The sequence below is a fragment of the Passer montanus genome, unplaced genomic scaffold, assembly GCF_014805655.1.
Source record: "Passer montanus isolate IOZ18808 unplaced genomic scaffold, ASM1480565v1 scaffold26, whole genome shotgun sequence".
Classification (NCBI taxonomy): Eukaryota; Metazoa; Chordata; class Aves; order Passeriformes; family Passeridae; genus Passer; species Passer montanus.
Genome location: NW_024367261.1, coordinates 8323813 through 8342702, shown reverse-complemented (window position 1 = coordinate 8342702; position 18890 = coordinate 8323813). Strand labels below are relative to the sequence as shown.

The 18890-nt window shown below is 44.3% G+C and overlaps 1 protein-coding gene across 1 annotated transcript; it reads right to left on the bottom strand.

The window, feature by feature from the left end:
- Positions 1 to 10160: 10160 nt before the first annotated feature.
- On the bottom strand, positions 10161 to 18884 carry NRSN1 (neurensin 1). The gene is made up of 3 exons (XM_039712163.1): positions 18680 to 18884; positions 12776 to 12973; positions 10161 to 11759 (listed from the first exon to the last, which is right to left on the bottom strand). Exons 2-3 carry the CDS (start codon positions 12962 to 12964, stop codon positions 11361 to 11363), a joined length of 588 nt encoding a protein of 195 aa, XP_039568097.1. The 5' UTR covers positions 12965 to 12973; positions 18680 to 18884; the 3' UTR covers positions 10161 to 11360.
- Positions 18885 to 18890: the final 6 nt, after the last annotated feature.

Here is an 18890-nt window from a genome sequence, read left to right as displayed (position 1 = left end):
CAGATATTCCTGTGTTTTCTCTCATATCAAAGCCTGTTTGATGTTATATCTGTCTTTGGGTTACTGACTTTATAAATTTGGTGATTTTGCAGCTGATAGTATTCTCCCATAACTAAAACTTAAAAAAAACCCCCAAAACCAAAAACAAAACAAAACCCTGATTTGGTAGTTTTGCTATTGCAACTGTGAAAGAAAATATGTTGACAGTTTAGCTGATACATAGTTATAAATGTAAGACTCTTGGCGCAGTTAAATTTGTTACCAAACTTCTATGTGTCTCCCTGCAGAGATTCCTAATTTCAGCAAAGCATTAAAGCATAGGCTTGAATCCTATAAGACTGCAGTTTTCATTGAATTTTAACTAATGCTCTGGTGTCTTGACATGTCAGAGCCAAAATAAAGTTAGTTTGTGGAAAATAGTGAGTGAAAACAAGGAAAATATAATCACTACTCAGTTTCATCTAAAGTGCAGTGAAATAAAGCTGTGTCTAGAAGAATAAAAGAGTAAGTGTGAGTATTCTGATCACTTGAAAATACAGGGAAAGGATTGTTGCTGGGCTATTTTAATTGATTACCCCAAATATACGTTAAAATAACCATTAGATAATAAATGTAAATGTACCAAATGAAGTATCTCCAGGAAGGGTGTGTTTACTAAGCAGTTGCAATCAGAATGATTGAATGGGATGCACTCAAGGATGTTTTGTTCTGGGTGGCTGACAGCCTTCAGTCTAAGTTTTGATTTAAAGAAGTGCTGTGGACATGGCAATAGACAGTGGAGCATCTGCTCTCTGTAGATTATTGTGTGTGTGCACGTTTGTATCCATCAACTTACAGATGTGTGTGAGTGCTGAAACTGCAGGCATTTGCTGTGTGCTCACACACACTGCACACAACTCATGTGCATATTAACAGTTTAGTTTTCTTATAATGTTAGTGACAGGAAAATATTATTGGTTGTAGCTGAAGTTTGTACAAGATTATATAATATTATATATATCAAAACCTAGTAATAACCTCATAAAAAGGGTGATGTATTTTCTTACGTTGTGTGTACACTTCAGTGCTTTGCTGAACCAAGCTCAGAATTCTTGAAACACTGAGGTAAAAAGGAAATGCTGGTCTGGGAGCTACTGGAATCTATGGGGGCCATAAGGAAGTGGACAAGAAAGTACAAGTCTAGAGTGCAACATGTGACACCAAAACATTGAAAGGTCTTTAGTATTAACCTGGTGAGCAGCAAAGTGCCCTAGCATTGCCACATGGGGCTGTCCTGCAAGAACCAGGCTGTGCTTAGAAAGCCACAGGTGAGCCTCCATCTGGCATCTACAGCCTGAGTGTGGCAGAGCTGGAACCCTCTGCCCTCCTGAGCTCTCTGCCCTTCAAGGCAGGTTTTTCCTTCAAGGACTGCCAGCATGGATATGGTGGTGTTCCTGGTGGCTCCCAACCCACTCCACTCCTTCAGAGACACTGCAGAGCCTTTTCTCCATCCCTCACCCTTCCTACAGCAGCTCACCCCGCTGACTGCACATTCTGGGAGCACAGCCCAAGGAGGGTGAAAGGCAGCCCTTTGCATCTCTGCCAGGACCTCCACTGGCGTAGACCAAGGATCAAGGACATGGAGGTGCCCCCATCCCTCCCTGCTGGCAGGCTGCCCACTGCCAGTCATAGCCTGTCAAAAGACCCCCACAAAGGAGTCTCCAGATCCTGCACCAGAGCACCAAAAGAGGATGCAACAGATACACAGTGTTGCAAGGGACAGTGTCAAACTGGCTCCTTGAATGGGAGTTAAGAGAGCATTCCCACCTGGCCCAAATGTATATTAATCCATTGAATTCTATACTTTTCAGCAGCAGGAGGTGGGGAATCCTCACCACCAAAAAGACCAGATGGAGGGGAGCAACAAGATGCCATTGGGACCCTTGGGAGGGTGATATGTTTCTACCTAATCCAAGTCACTGTCTCCCTGTGTCATCCCCACCTTCCCCTTTTTCTATTCCTTTCTTTCTTTTTCCTTCTATTTGCCGCTTTTACTATTAAATTAAATATATCAACTTTTTTGGCACAAAATCTAACTTAATTTGTTTTTTTTAGTCAAGTTTTGGGGTATATTTTGAACCTTTCTGCGTTCAATCCATTTTATTCACAGAGACTTTTTTTTCTTGGCTCTTCTGTGTTTGAATCACCTGGGTGCCATACTTGGCCCTTGCCCTGGTTCAGTTGCAGGCAGTTCCTGACAGCCCCTTTCTCCAAGCCATCAAGGCCCCTCTGCTTGGCAGCAAAGAGCAGTTTGTGCTCACCTTTCAGAGTAACATGATTTATTCCCCACAGGGGAGCACTGTGTTCAGACACTAAACCAAAAAGTTTATAAGAATCTAAGAGAAAGTACTTTTCTTAAAATTCACTGCATTGCTTTAAATTCTTAGTTTAAGGCTATTCTTGTTTTCTTCTTTCTCATCCTATCTCTATCAGAAACTAAAAAAAAAATCCTGTTCAGATTTTAAGGTTTTAAATATTAAACCATTTATGTTTCCTTCTTTTTCAAGGCTGTTCAACACAATAGAATGAAAAAACATTTCTAGAAATGCATATTCCAATTTAAATGCTATACCTGATAAGACAATTTCTGTCAAATGCTAAAACCAACCCCTCCTCCCCAATATTACACTATTTATTTTTAAGCAAATTATTTTTTTAAAAATTAGATTATTCATATATATATATTTGTCATTAAGAAATTAACTCCCAATTACCCTTTCCTCTCTAGCTGAACAATACTTTCCCACACTGTGAGTATCCCAGTGGCTGGAAACTCTGTCTGCTGGGGAAGAGGTAAAGTGGTATGAGTCTTTGGGACTCCTGCTTGAGAAGATGGGAACAGCCAACCCCAGGGGGGAGAAATAAGCAGTCCAGCCTTCAGCTGAAGTAGTTTTTTGGATGAACCAGTTGAATGTTGTAGAACCAAGGAGCTCAACAAAATCAGTGCTTGAGATATGAGGCAATTCTTATTTTATTACCAAATACTTAGGGGGTGGGTGGTACTTCAGGTTTGTGTTCACAGAGGTGAGTGAATTCTCCCACTCTTTAGAGAAGAAAATGTGTTCAGACTTCAGTAATACATAGACTTTTCTCCTTTTATTAGTCGGGAAGGACGTCCGATTTAACTAGAGATTTGAGTGACTTAAACTCCCCAGTCTCAGTGATGAAGTGGTGGTGTCAGTGATAACCAGTCACACTGCCACTGCACTTTGGGTACTCAGCTTGCTATCCTCACAAAGATGTTGCCCTTGCTTCTTCTGCTGCCATGGATTGTGGTTTCATCACTGCCTACAATCTCCTCATCCTTCTGTTTCTCTCCTGTGTTTGCTTCTTCCAGTTTGGTTGTAAGAAAAGAAATAATGCCTGTACCACAGGCATTATTTCTAAAAATAATGCCTGTACCACATTCTTCCTTATAAATTGTTGATTCAAGGCTGGCATCCTTAGAGTAACCTGAGCTTTACACCTTCCCATTCTGTTATTGTTCACAGTGACCCCCACAGAGTTAGCACCAAACAGAAATTACCTTGGTGAGACAAGGGCTAGGATTTGCATCCACTCTTTAAAAGTAGTCTCCTTCTGCAGTGAAAGAGGCACAGGTAAAGACTATTTCTTCTTTTCATGCAGCACAAGGTCTAGTTCAAGATGAGCAAAGAGTTCATAGTTTAAAGTACCCTGACCCCGTGACTGTAGGTGGCTTATCCCAGGACAAGGAAGGTAAGGTAGCTAACCCTTGGCTTGGGTGCCTCTGGCTGGGGGCCTCACCCTCAGGCACATCTGATCCTTGCAGATGGTCCTGAGTATGTGCAAAGGGAGGCAGACATCTGTTATAGCAGCATCATGCTTGCTCATGGGAATTAGAGTCTTTCCATGGGAGAACCATCCCAAGTAGTATTTTCTGTGGGAACACTGAAGTGGAGGCTTTTTTGCATAAAAGGAGTGGTTGGTTGGTTGGTTGGTTGGTTGGTTTGTTTTGGTGGGGGGGTGGGTAGTTAATCTCAAAGACTTAATATTGGTGTTAAGACTTTTTTTCACTCACTGGCACCTCTGTACACTTGGATGTTCTACTGCTGTCCCACAGCAGGGAGAGCCCTGGTGCTGCAAAGGGCCCCTGAGCGTGGATGCTGGGGCTGGGCAGATTCCAGGAGTTGCCAGGCTGGTGTGTGTGGGAAGAAGATCATGGTTTGCTGACTGACCTAGTGGTGTTTGCCACTGCTCTCAGACAAATGCCTACTCCTCTGGGAGCTTCCAGCAGGTGAAAAAACTACACACAATCACACAACACTGCCTTATGAGGGCTCCTGTACCAAAAGAAGTTGTACTCACGTGTCAGTGGCTGTGGACATTTGGCTCCATGTGGTGCTCCCAGCAGCTTTGCTTTTTTACCTGCTCAGCCCTGCATAAAAGCAGGGGGCCAGTGAGCCAGTGCTCAATTAGCTCCCTTACACATGGGATGCAGACTGCAGTCCTTGACACCTCTGTTCTCTGCACTTCACTGTGAGTGTGCCTCAGTACAGGCCTGATGTGCACAGGAAACATGGCCAGCAGCCCTCCTTACAGAGTAGATCTGGAGATACTTTGGTGTCCACTTTGAGTTTCTTCTACACCAACATCTGTGTGATCCACAGCTGGGTGTTTTAAAGATAAGGACTTGATGGGCTGCTCTGTACTACTCCTGGGGAGAGGTTTGGGAGCTGCCTTGTGTATGCCTGCTTGCTGGCTTGCTCACAGGCAGCCTGCATGAGGAGTCTTGGCAATACACCAGACAACTAGAGACCAGAGCTTTCTCAACATGGATGCCATGAATGCATCTGCAGAGACAAAATAATCTGGTTATCAGGTCTGAGCTGTTTTTGATCTGGGGCCTTCAAGGTTTATGCCAGTGGTTCAGGCAGGTGAACTTCTGTGCGATATGGAGAATGTTTTCCCGTCATACGTTTGGCTAAACACATATGGTGCCTGAAGAGCAAGGAGTTTAGTTCAGAGAGCCATGCTGAGGCACTCCTCAGAGGCCAGTCACTGCTGCTGGAGGGGCAGAGGAAGAGCAGAGGACTCAGACAATGCTCCGTGTCAGAGCAAAGATCTGTCTACCTCTCATGTAAGACCTATGGTCAAACACAAAACACGTTTAAACCAACAAACTCAATTTATCACCTTCCAGTTACATGATCACCTGGAAGTCAGAGCAGACTCTTTGCCATCCATTCTGCTGTGATTTTAAGCTAATGATGGGCTGGCTGCAATCATCTTTCTTTAACTGGTGTTCACTGCAAGGGACCAAGCTCTTACTGCTCCTCCCATGGCATAAGACGGTGATGTCTTCTGTGGAATCCTCTGACTCCACCCCCTCAGGGAAATCCCCAGGCCCTGCCTTGGAAGACTGTCATAGAGTTTTCCCCATCTAAGCTGATAGAGAGGACTTAACCCATGATGCTCTCAGCACTACTGCCAATCTACATTAGATTGCCTTCCCCATTGGCCAGTTGATCCTGCCCATCCCACTGTTCATCCTCATCCCTCATCCCTACATGTTGCTGCCCTTTGCCTGCCCCTGTGCCCTCAGGTCATTGGTCACTGACGCCCCACTTGGGTCCTGCAGTCTACATGTCTAGTCTTTTGTCTTTGGTCCCTTTGGTTTGGTGGATCCAATAGAACCCTTGCTGGAATATATCATGCAAATACACTTCCTGTCTTTCTTCTGCTGAGCTATTTGTGGTGTGTTCATGGACTTGAAATGGCTGTTTTCATGGCCTTTCTCTGACCAGCTTCTGAAGGAAGAGGAGATGCCTCAAAGAAAGTTGCAGCATTTCTACCCCCCTGCCATGCTGCAACAGTCTCCCTCTGGTGAAATCTTAGACCTTGGCTCTCAGGGCACACAGGAGTTCACATGGCTGCTATGGTGATTTTTGGAAGAGTGCTGGAGCTGCCTCTGCCCTAAAAGCTCAGCTGCAGGTCAGAGCTAAAAGCTGCCACTGGCTTATGTGGCTGTTCTGGGTCTCAGTGAATGCCTCTGCTCTGATTCACACTGATGTGTGCCTTGCCCAGGGCTTTCTCAGTCACCTCTGATATGCAAGGGGAGGTGCAGATGAACCCACTCATTTGTGACCTTACAAAGCAGGGAGCCAGAAACCCAGTCAATCTGTATGTGAGGGATACTGGGGCAGCCTCCAATTTGTGCTTCTTGGAGATAGTGGCTCTGCTCAGTAGTCTTTGAATTGAAGATTTTTGCCTGGGCACAAACTTGCTCCAGTTTCAGAAGTGCCTTTGCAAGGGGTCATTCAAGAGCTGAACTCATTCTGAGAAAAAGCTACCTGAAGAAATTTTTCTTATCATAGTATCCTAAAGGGAAAAACATGTCCTCACATTATAGATAATGCACTTGTCCAACAAAAAGGTCCTCGTGTTTGTCTGCACTGGGGGCTGTCATGCTTGTCTAGCCCTGAGGGACAGAATATTGCTGTCAAAAATTGATTTTTTTTTAATGTCTACTTCCACAAAGATTTTAGCTGTTGTACTTAAGTTTTTCTGGTCACAGGTTTTATACCTGCAGCAAGTTTTTCTATGCTTTCAATATTCACTGACTGTCTCTTCTGATATTCACTGACAGATGACTACAACAATATCAACACCAACACATCCTTTTAGCCTCAGGCTGAAGGGTGCCTTTAGCTAGGAAATGGCCTGAAGTGATGAGTGCCATAAGTTTTGAGGCTGAAATTGCTGGAGCAGGATAGCATACATTTTTAAATTGACTAGCTTATGAGCATTGTTTAAAACTGATGTCTCATCTATATTTGCAAAAGTCCATGAATGGAAAATTATGGGAAAACCAGAGTGCCTTCAAAAATCAGCTGTAAATAATTAGGAAAAAAACAATAAAAGAGGTCATTTGATGCTGGCTCTTTTGTCTGAAGGGCTGTTAGAAGTACTTGCCTCACCTACTGTCAATATGCAGAGATTTTTTTCATCCCAATACCGCTGTAAATTATCTGACAGCTTTGGCCTGAGTTTTGGCCTGCTTAATGTGCATCAAGTGAACTGATGCAGGAAATGCACACTGTGTGGTCTGCCACATATCCAGATAAGAACTGAAGAAAAATGAGGGGATGGATGGATTTTTTTCCCAGAGACCAGAAGGCTCCAGAAGAAACACACACAGTGTCTAAATATTGGAAATAGGAGAAAACTTGGTCGGTCTTCCCATTTATAATTATTTTCCTCTGAGACAAACTGTCCCATGGGGATTAACTGGCAAAACACAAGCATTGTTTCTCTAAGAGGTGCATGGGCATTAACCCCAAATTGACTGGTGCAGGAAATGTTGCTTCCTTCAGCTGTGTAAGAGGTAGAACACAGAAGGGGTGAGGCTGTGCCCCTAGAGCCTGTTCATGCAGTTTGTATTTTATTATCTCTCTACCTCTGACATGCCATAAGCTGAGAGGGCAGCCTGCTGTGTAATGGCAGGATGACCAGTCACTGCTGAATAATTCCAAATGCTAATTCATTTATTTTACCAAAATTGTTCCATTCTTAGCCCTTTTAGAAAGCTGCTGAGAAAGTGCATCCAGCTAAGGTACTTGTAGTCTTTTGCTGTCTCCTTTGTATTTCATGTCCTCAAGGGCTGAGGCCTCCCTGGTGTGCAGGTTGTGCTGCTGCTCTACCCCTGCCAAACCTCTCTCTCTGCAGCCTCCCCATTCTGCTGCTTCTGCTTTCAGGAAGAGCTGTTTGCTTGTACTTGTGCATGATTAAAAGTCTCATACTTGGAAATGGCAGGCTGAGGCTGTAGCTGAAACTGGGAATTAAATCTGCTTACAGGCAGCTCAAGAGGAGGAATGTTTCCATCTCTGCCTTTTGCCTGTGATTCACCATGCACTAGGAAAAAAATGGAAAAGAAAGGGGTTGAGACAGCCTGGAGAGTGGAGGACAGAACAGATGCTAACAGAAGCCTTTTCTGCACAGTGTACTGGGGAAGCAGAGCTAACCTTCAGAACATCTATTAACCAAAATGAAGCCAGTAATTACCACTCAGATGAAAATTGTGATTTCTTTCACTACAATTGCAGAGAAAATGATGTTGGGCTGGGAGGGATTGCACTGTAATTTCAAGCCAAATGTAGTTAGAAGAGGGGCAAGAAATAAGGTGATCATGAAGAAACTGAAAGTGGCCTCTGGAGCAGGGAGGTCAAAGGGTTGAAGAAAGAAGAGCTTGGCTGCTTAAACCAGTTCATTTGCACTGGGGTCTCCATTGATGTATCCTTTGGAAAGCTGATGGCAGTCAGTGCTTGGAGGGGAAGTCCCAGGCAGTCCCATAGTCGAGTGTGTGCTACAATTGAATGAGGATGGGCAAAGTGAAAAAGTTACATGGTAGAGAAATTGATACATGCAGGGACAGATTGCCCTCAACCTCACTAGAAACTTCCCAGGGAGCCTGACTGCCTCTTGCTGGTCCCCATCTGGAGGCCATATCACAGGCATTTTCCGGAAGAACAGCACACAGTACATTTCCTCTACCTTCTTCCAATGCTTTATTTCCTCCACCAAAGGGTGAAGGTGATAAAACATTACAAGAAAATGGATCTTAAAAATGTTCCTGAATTGTCCTAATCTTTCCAGTATGTGGTTTCTTAATAGTAACAGAGCAATTTTCTGCTCAATATTTCTACAAAAGCTGTGTGTGGCACTGATTCTCTGCTGTGAAGGATTGCAGCCTCTGGAGGTCTCAGTTCCAGAAAAGCTCCAAGCAACTAAAACAAGGGTTTAATGAGATAAAACGTGTGTGGCAACGTTAGCCATGACAGCATTATCAGCTTTGCTGCTGCTGCTAAATCCCCAATGCATTTCCTATCCCAGCAAGCTTCAGGAAAACCCTCAAGGGCATTTCTTTTCTCCTAGCACCTGGGTAATGCCATGCCATGACTCATCTGCTTTTGTACTGTCAAAGCATGTTCAGTTCTGTGCAATGTGACTGAGCACCTGATGTTTGGATCCGCTCTATCAATTACCTGTTGGGTCAGTTGTCCTCTGGATGAAAATTTTGTGACACTTGCATGTGTGGTGGAGTGTGTTTTAAAGAGAATTGAGCACCCATATAGCTAGTTTGGGTGAACTACCCCAACCTCTGCTTTCTTTTCCAGCTGGATTTTCAGTCAAACTTCCAGTACACTGCTAACAAAATGCAAGTGAAGAGAAGGGACTCAGATACAGGAGCCCTCACTCTCATCTCCTTCTGTGAACTTCACTGTAAAACTTAAAATGTCACATTTCCTCCATGCACAATACAAAGTCTCAGCTGAAAAGGCCAGAACAGTTTGACTCTGCTGCCCACGCAGGGATAGCCTGACAGCAGTGAAAGTCAATGGCAGTAAACAATAGTCCTTGCAACTTGGATAGGAAATGCTGAGGACCCTCTCTACCTGGAATAACTAACAAACAGCAGCAGTGACACCTCTCCATGTGCCTTGTGAATAATCAGTACTCCTCACCCCTGTGCTTGATGGCTTTCTTTGTAAATACCCAGTTCACCTTGCCAGTGTTCTGATAGTTTCCTCTTTAGAACTGCTTCATCTACTTGTCCCTTGAGATTACAGTCTTATTTTGAAGTACTGAGTACAATGTGCCTTTGCATTTCTAATATATGGGTGCCAGTGATTTGCCAGATGCCTTTACACCTTTCTTTCATTGTCTGTGACCATGTGTGCATGTGAATAGCTCTCGACTGTCCATCTTTCCAGTGCTAATGGTTGGACTCTGCAATTGTGTTGCCAAGATGGGAACTTTCTTTGCAGAAGAAAATTTTACTTCCCCTGGTACTGTTGGCCATGATAGTTATTGCAGATTCAGCTGAAATTTCCAACCACGTATGATCTGACTTATTGATGTTGTAAGCCTGAACTGAGTGTCACAGACCATAAAATGTTTTATGAGCAAGGCAAAGAGCACAGCTCTTACCACATACCTGCCATTATTGTGGCAGAATCTCCTTCATACAGCACCTAAGTGGCTTCCTCGCTGCTGTAAGATGAAAACAGACTGCATTAAGAGACCAGTGAGTTTCAAGAGCTGATTTCTCCTTTAAGTAGTGCTCTTAAATTTTTTTGACTAGAAAGAAACTTTTCACAAAATCCATGGGTGGCTCACGCCTGGAATTTTATTCAATCCATTCAAAAAATAGACAGAACTATAAGGTGGCACATATTGTCAGAGAGTACAAATGTCACATCTTTCTTTATACACTTTAATTTAAATCCATAGATTAAGACAGTAAAATAATTGCCCTGGGTGAGAAAATAATTAAGGGTATTCCATGAAAGGACAAGTCTTTAGGTAAGCATTTACACAGATGTATCTGGTTAAGCATAACTTTTTCTATTCTCTATAAAAATATAAACAGCATTTCAAAATGTCTTTAGATACGTATGTTGAGATCATCTAACATGGCATTGATGTACTGACAGAATACAGGGCCTGGGCATGTCAAACCACATTTATTCATTCTCACCCAGACAAAACAAAACTATTTTGTATTAGCCTCAACATAATAATCTAATGAAAGAAACAATATCAAAGCAAAGACACACAAGTATGATGTTCCTCCTCCCACAGGAATTCCTTATTTTAATTTTGTTTGTAGATTTTGCTAACACGGCAATGACTAAGACAGAAGTGGCACTTTAGCACAGGTTAGTTGTAACTCGGGATCAAGTATAACTTGCCTTTCCCAGCAAGTTACATTGCTGGGAAGTGACAGGATCAAATTAAGGGCTCTCCCTGACATGTATGTTTCACCTGTGCAGTATTACTTTGATACAGACTGTAGCATGTGACAGGAGGACAAGTGCAAATTACAAGGGCAGAATTTTGGCTTCCCAGACAGCAGAACCAGGTGGGGAATGTAAGACTGAACAGTATTTTAAAGGCAAAAAACCCATAAAAATTAAATGAATTAATGAAATTGAAAAAATAGCAAATTGATCTAAACTTTAAATAGTGGGATGTAGAGTGCTCCTGGTATAGCTTTAATAAGTGCACCTTAGGTTTCCCAGGGATGCAATCTGATAAGCTAAACACCTAATAACTGTTGCAAGAACTTACTGTACCCACACAGATTAAAAGGTTCAAACATACTGAATATACTAGTCACAGGTCTAATCACATAATTTTCTTTTCCCCAATCCTAAATTTTTACCAGAGCAGCTCCCCCATTAGCTGCATGTTAATATAGCAGAGCACTCAATATTTTACTTGACTAGCACAGATGCCAACAAGGGCTGATATTTTCCACTTAAAGTGATCTACAAGAGAAACAAAACCTAAGGGAAGGGTCAGGTTTCAGATAAAGGCTGGACATTTTGAACTCTGGACAAAGTGACAGGTATCTTTGATTCTCCTGGTGCTGGCGCTTTTGTGACTGGGTTTGCATGGGCTTTTATATCAGCTATTCTCTCTTTAAATCTTTGCTGGAGGTACTTCTCTTCTTTGGAGTAACTTTTAGCAAAAGCAGACATCAGCAGACACGCTGCCACAGTGGACCCTCCAACACAAAACAAGATTGCTCCTGCCAGCTTGCATATATCGAGGGACCCATTGAACTGAACAGCACGGGCATCCACAACAACAAAATCATCCTTCCCAAGGGCTTCGATTTTCGGTGGCACAAGGAAACCCACTACAAGAACAGCTACACCTATCAGCATAAAAGCCGTCCCAGAGATGAGTCCGACCTGGAAAACAAACAAACAAAACTCCCATTAATTTCCAGTTTTTCCATTTCCCTTTCCAGTTTCAGTTGGGAAGTGTTCCTAGGAAGCAATTATCTTTCACTGTGTCTTGTAGATAGAGTTCTCTCTCTTAGGAGAAAGTGGGTATTTTTCTTTTAGAATACATGAGGCACTAGTAGAAACTAGAATATATGGAAAAATGCTCTTTTTACAACTTATATTTATATAATTGAATACTGACATTTCTGGAAACAATGGAATATGCATTACTATCTTTAAACAGCATTTCATGTTGAAAGACCCCATCATAGAGAGGATCAGAGTTTAACCGCAGTGCTGTGCAAAAGATTATTTCTTTAGCTTTAGCTGGTGATTAGCACCAACAGTTCAGCCCCTGCTGGTAGTCTGCCATATCCACCACTTGCTTTTACTTCATGAAATGTCATTTCCTTTGCAGGGGTTGGAAGGAAGTTGCTATTGCCATATGAACATATCACAGAGAGTTTATAGCACATTTCAAGTGTAAGTACAAAATTTGGTACACCCAGAATGTTCCTGGGGTAGGGATCATTGAGAGATAGGGACTGCATGGCCCCACCCAACCTCTGCTCTTCTCCAATTCTGTCAAATTCCCTGACCTTAGTGGAAATCTTTTGGTTTTCTTGATCCCTATGTCACACTCTGCTCTCAACCTACCAGTCCTGTTCCCAACAATCTGGAAGAACTTCTATAGGTGCAAAGCAGAGATAAACTACACTTTCAAGATGTACATGCAGTTCCCAGACAAGACGTTGGTGTTTCAGTGACACTGGGACAGAGAAACTAGATGATCCAAAGATCCCAGGGAGTTGACATATTTTGGTAAGAGTGCTCTGCTTTCAGACATGGTTATTTGGCCACCTCAGGCAAAACTGAGCAACAAAAAAGGCCTTTCTGGATGAATACTTAATATGAGTAGTTACACAGGGAAAGTCCTGAAATGGGAGTGTCTCTCTCCAGTAAAAAGCAACAGGCAGTACCTTCCAGAATACAGAGCTCCACCTGCTTGGCGATCTCTGGATCTGAAAATCATCCTCATACTCCCAAATTGAAGCTGTACAGTCCTCATAAAACTGATGCAGGTAGGACCGAACTCCGTAGCGTTGGTACCCTCCCTCGGTGCTGCCCTGCGTGTGCTTGGACCCGCAGATGTCAGCATAGGAGCTCATCCTTCCTACCTGCAACGAGAGGTTTCACACAAAGCAGATCATTATCGGTGTAGTGGGAAGACCAAAGATGGCTGCAAACTCTCCAGATGTGATGAAATAAAAAAATGGCCCAGGAGAAACCTTTCCCTCATTTTGTTTCCAAACCGAGAAATGAGCCGGGTACAGCTGCATGCAGTGAGTCAGCCTGACCAAACCCAAGCAACTCAGTGACTTGGCACAGCACAGCCCAAAGGTGCTGCAGGGAACATTCACTCCTGTACACAGGGTGCTCACTCCCCATCTTTCACACTAATGTGCTACTGGTTTCCATGGAGACTGAAAAAACCAGGATATGCCACGTAACAAAATCCAGCATCCCTCAAGGGCTCATGTTGCCTCTCTTCCAGACGGTCTCTGTCACTCTGTAGAGTTTGCCACCCTATGAACTTTCCAAACTGCTGCATACGAGGGGCTTTTTAAAATGTTTCTTTCTGAGCTTTTGAAGTGCAGGACTATGTGGTTGTGTTCGAGGGTCCCCAGGACAAGGGAAGAGAATCTTGACTCCATGTTTCAGAAGGCTGATTTATTATATTATTATATTATATTAAAATGCTATATTAAAAAGAATAGAAGAATGATACAGACAGAAAGCTAGAAAGGACTGGAATGGAGTGAATAACAAAAACCCATGACTCTCACAGAGTCTGACACAGCTGGACCATGATTGGTCCTTAATTAGAAACAACCAGCATGGACCAATCAAAGATGCACCTGTTGCATTCCACAGCAGCAGATAATTATTGATTTTCTTTTCCTCTGAGGCTTCTCAGCTTCTCAGGAGAAAAAATCCTGGCAAAGGGATTTTCATAAAATATCATGGTGACAGGACTAAGCATTGATATACCCTTCACAGCCACGGAAAGCAGGCAAAATAAGTCCTAAACAGATTAAAAGAGTATATAACTTTTATTTAAATAGGAATAGTTAAAAAAAATTAAAAATGCCTTAAAAGCATCAATCTGCTCAGTGAGACTGAAATGTAAATACTAAGCTTACAGCCAAATACTGCTCTCTTGAAGAAGTTGATGCCCAAACTCCTGCTGACTTTAATAAAATCAGAATTTTGCCTGCTATGAAAACTACCAATAAAGTTTCTTACTCTTTCCATTTCATGTAAGTTCTCCATTTCACACAAAACCCATATTTAACAATGCAAGTCCAAGGCCTGAACTTGCTTGCGTGAGTGTGACGCCACTGAATTCACTGAAATACTACTAGCCCCTAAAAACAACTTGAGCAATAGCTAACGTCACTTAGGCTCATTGGCTTCTCTTTAAAGAAGTTCAAAAAGCCTTGGTCCAAAGGGAACTGTTAATCAGAACTAGCACCTGAAAGTCATGGCTCAATTTATATCAGCTTCAAGCACTATGTCAGATTTCTGCAGCAATTTCACTTAGAGGGAGGGAGGTTTGATGTGCCCATGGTAGCTGGGACCTCCAAGTTTTGCAGCCCTACAGACCTTTGCCTTTGGGAATGGGTGATCCTGCTAAGTATGCCTGAGTATGCAAGCATTCAAATTAAGGAGAATCCAGAAAATATTGGTGGGGAATAGCAACAGTCTGGTTGAATCTTTTGGCTGGCTCTGCTAGAAATCAGTGCTGGCATAAACACTGAACTTCCAGCCTCTGGGAATCTGTTTTTTGTTCTTGGCTCAGGAATAGAGGGGGATTTGCTTTTTCTTCTGTACAGAAACCCATTATCATGGGGTTTTATTTATTTTGTATATCTAATATGCATTTAGTTTGGCATTTCATGATCTCAGCACCTTACAGTTGCAAATGTCTCTGATACAACCCAGTGATGAGGTTTCAAGGCTCTCACAGAAGTCATGACCCAGTGGAGAAGGCAGCCCACGTGTTGCTGGGAGACCTGCCAAGGGCCAGAGGGAACACTGCTGGGTGACAGAACTTCACAGAGCAACAGGGCTAGCGCCAAGCTCAGCTACTGTCAGGAGCCCCCTTTTTGAACTCCTAACTGCCTCTGTACTCCCTGTAAGTTTCCCTTTTCCACCTCAGCCACAGTAAAGCTTTAGGAAATTAAAGAAGTGCTCTCCAAGTCTGTGGACGGGCTTGCTCTCTGCTGATAGACAGTACCAGTGTCTGTCAGAGTGCGTTCAAGGTGCTGGCCTTTCAAGGAATGGTGGAAAAACAGGCGTGGTGGAGAGAGACCTTGAGACAGCAGGGAACTACTGGGCAGCACCAGCTGCTCACCAGGCGAACTGGGAGAGCCTGGCCCTGGGCCCACCCTGTGTCAGGTTGTACACAGCTAACACTGATGTTTCCAACTACAATCAATGTACTGAAAAGCATTTGTTTGTGTCATGGTTTAAGCCCAGTGAAGCACCTTGCAGCCACTTGCTCATATCTACCCTCTACCCTTCCACCATGGTAGCATAGGAAGAAGAATCAAAAGTGAAGCTTGTAGGCTGAGATAAAAACAGTTTAATGATTGAAACACAGTAAAATATAATACTACTAATACTGAATTTAAAAAAGAGATATAAAACTCAAGAAAAAGAAGTGATGCACAACACAGTTGCTCACCACCTCGACCAATGCCAAACCTTGTCCCATCATCCCCTTCCTGGTAACTCCCACAGTTTCACTACTGGGCATGATGGTCTATGGTGTGGAATACCCCTTTGGCTAGCTCACATCAGCTGTCCTGGCTGTTCTTCCTCCCACTTTTTTGTGCAGCTCCTCACTGGCAGAGCATGAGAAACTGAAAATATCCTTCATTTAGAGCAAGCATGAAGCAGCAACCCGCAACAACCAGTGTTATCAACACTGTTCTCATACTGAATCCCAAACACAGCACCATAATGGCTACTGAGAAAAAAGTGAACTCTATCCCAGTTGAAACCAGGACAGTTTGTTGTGCTTTTTTATCATGCTATGCAATTTTGAACACTATCATTTTCTGAGGTATAAAAACAATATAAAGATGTGTTATGTATATCATCTGGACTGTTGTGGGGAAAAGCTGCAAGTTATTTTACTTTTTGAGGCTCTTTTTGTTTCCCTCAGGAAAACCGTTTATTCCCTACCCAAAGAGAGAGAACAAGAAGTCCTTTTTCCTCACTGCCACGATTTCTTCAACAGCTAGCTGCCATCTTTAACAGCACAAGCACTGAGAAGTTCTCATAAAACCAGAGTTCTGCCCACCTCATAAACCATACCCCAAGGGGAAAGGAGAAGAGGAAAAAATTGTGCTGTTTACCACAGCTGCTTCAGCTCTCCCATGCAGGGTCACACTGCCTATACCTCAATGTTAAGAACACTTGAAATCCAACCCCTTCAACCCATCTTTTGGTTAAGCAAAGATTCCAACTCACACATCAGAAATAGAATAAAGAGGTCAACTAAAGTTCTGCAGAAACTCATTCTCTTGGGTCCTTACTTAGATCTTTATTCTCACATCAACCCTACCTTCTTAATAAATTATGCTTAACGTTTGGCTAGCTTAAATCACTGAGGTAAGCAAATTTAGCATCATATAATGAGCAGAATGGTAGGTATTTTCCCCAGGTGCAAGATCCTCCATAAGGTCAACTCAGGGATGAACCAGAATTAACATGACTGGATAATGTGGCCTGCCAAAGCTTGCTTGTATTACTCCAGCTGCCACCAGCAGCATTCAGAAAGGAGGTGAAACACTTTGCTGACCAGCAACTTTAGTTATTGTGATAAATTTAAAAAACCCAAATGTGACATGACAGAGACCTGTATAAACATGATCTTGCAGTCACTGCACTGCCTATAGGTTCAGTCAAGAAAGAAAAAGGAGGATGCAATGTTTCAATCAGCTTGATGAAGAACAGCCTGTAAGGACCACACAGCTTACATGACACTTAGATTCTTTTTCTTTAGCAATGTAAAAGGCTAATAGGTGATTTTGGTCAGGTATATGAGCAAAATGATAAATAGGAGCTGGGAGGTGAAACAGAAAACAAAAGAATGATCTTATGCTTGAAAGAGTTGTGATACCATCAAGTAGTATGACCTTTAAAAATGGAAGGGAAAAAAAGAAAAAGAACTGTAGGAATCTAATTCTTTTCAAGCACTGCATAGTATTAATTCTACTGAGCATTTTCTTCATGGTCAGACTCTTTCACTTATAAATAATCTCCTATCTTTTGAAAAATATCTTGCCCCTTAAGAGAAGGCAGCTCCCTAGCCCAATATGAAGCAGCCTGGTAATGTGGGCTAAGATGGTCTCTTTTCTCAGCTGCAATGTAGTGTTGTGTAGTTCTTGCTACCTACAGATAGGGCACAGGAACAGTCAGAGAGAAAACAGTTCTGCACAAGTAAGAAGGAACTGTGTGTCACAGTACCAATTTATACTGGATGAATAAATATTGCAGTAGCTATGATCTCCTGAGTGTTGATGTGTATTTGCATGTCTTGCCTTCAGGGCTGAGAAACTAAACACTGAAATGTTGAGAAACTTTTGCTAAAAAAGAGAGTCGCTGTTACCCAAATCTGTGTTATCTACAATCTGAAAACATACATCCAGGCTGAAAGAAGCAGCTTAATCATTAAGTTTTTCAGTGCCTAAACCCAAGGTGCTCAGGAAAATGTGGGATGTACGATCACAGCTTCAGAGAACACCACTGCGTAGTGGCAATCCATCCCCTAGCAACTTTTGTTTCCATGGCAAAAGCTGTCCTGTTTACTTTGAGCTTTACTATCCTCTGCTGATCTGGAGAGATGGGATTGGATTGGTGAACAGACAGATTAAAAGATGAGCAAGCTCCACGAAAAATTACCCAAAAATTTTTCCAAATACTTTGCTTTATTGTACCAGGATCGAAGGCATCTTAAAAAATTTAAATGTAAGGAATTGTCATTTAAAAAGCAGCACAAAAGGAAATATGGATGTGTCATTGCTCTGTGACACTGTACTGCCACCGAATGTAAGCCACGAATGATGATGGTTGGCACAGGTGAAGTCGCCCTCCCCATTCTTCAGATTTACGTACTTCGACCTTTCTGCTCAAAGAGCCATGTTTCCAGTCCTTACCTACAGAGAGCGTGCCTTGTGAAGGAGGAACACTGGCACCTACAGCCTGCCTTTGACGGCAGTCTCCGAGGTGGCCTTTCCGACGCCTCCTGAGCTGCCGGCGTCCCCGGGCCGGCAGCGGGGCCGAGCCGCGCTCCGCCCGTCCCGGCGCCCGGGGCTGCGGCGCTGCCGGGGCACCTGCAGCCGCTTCCCTGAGGATAGCCGGGATGCCCAGCCTGCCCTGCACGGGGGGTGCGAGCAGCATCTTCTCCCGTGTTCCTGGGGGGCGGCCCCGCCCGCTTGGCCGCCGCCAGGGGCCGGAGCGGGATGCTCTCCATCTCCCGTTTCCCGGCCGAAGCGGAAGAACTCCGCAGCGCCCGGACGCGGACGAGATCTCGGCCCCCACGACCCTCCCGGCCCGCCGGTGCCCTCGGAAATCCCGGTCCGGCCAGCCCCTCCCCGACCCCGGCACAGGCGGCGGGGCAGCGCGGCACCAGCCTGCCCGGGGAGAGCCGCGTCCCCCCCGAGCCGTGAGGCGAAGCCCGGGGCGCCGCTGCCTTCCGCGGGACGCTCCGCGCCGTCCCCCCGCCGTGAGCCCGCCGGCGGCCACGGAAGCCCCCGCCGAAGTGCCGAGCCCAAGTTTCCGAGGGGCCGGAGCGGCGGCCCCGCGGTTACCTGTCCCTCCCGGCGCTGCCCTCGGCCGGCGAGCCCCGCGCTGGCGGCGCTAGCTGCGGCTGTCCCGGCCCGGCCCCATCTCCGCTCTGCGCCGCGCCGGCCCCAGACACCACGTATTATGTACGGCCCGGAGCGCCGCTCGCTCCCGCGCCGTGCCTGCGCACTGAGGAGCCGCCGCCGCCGGCGGGCGCGGAGCGGCGCCGGGCCCGGC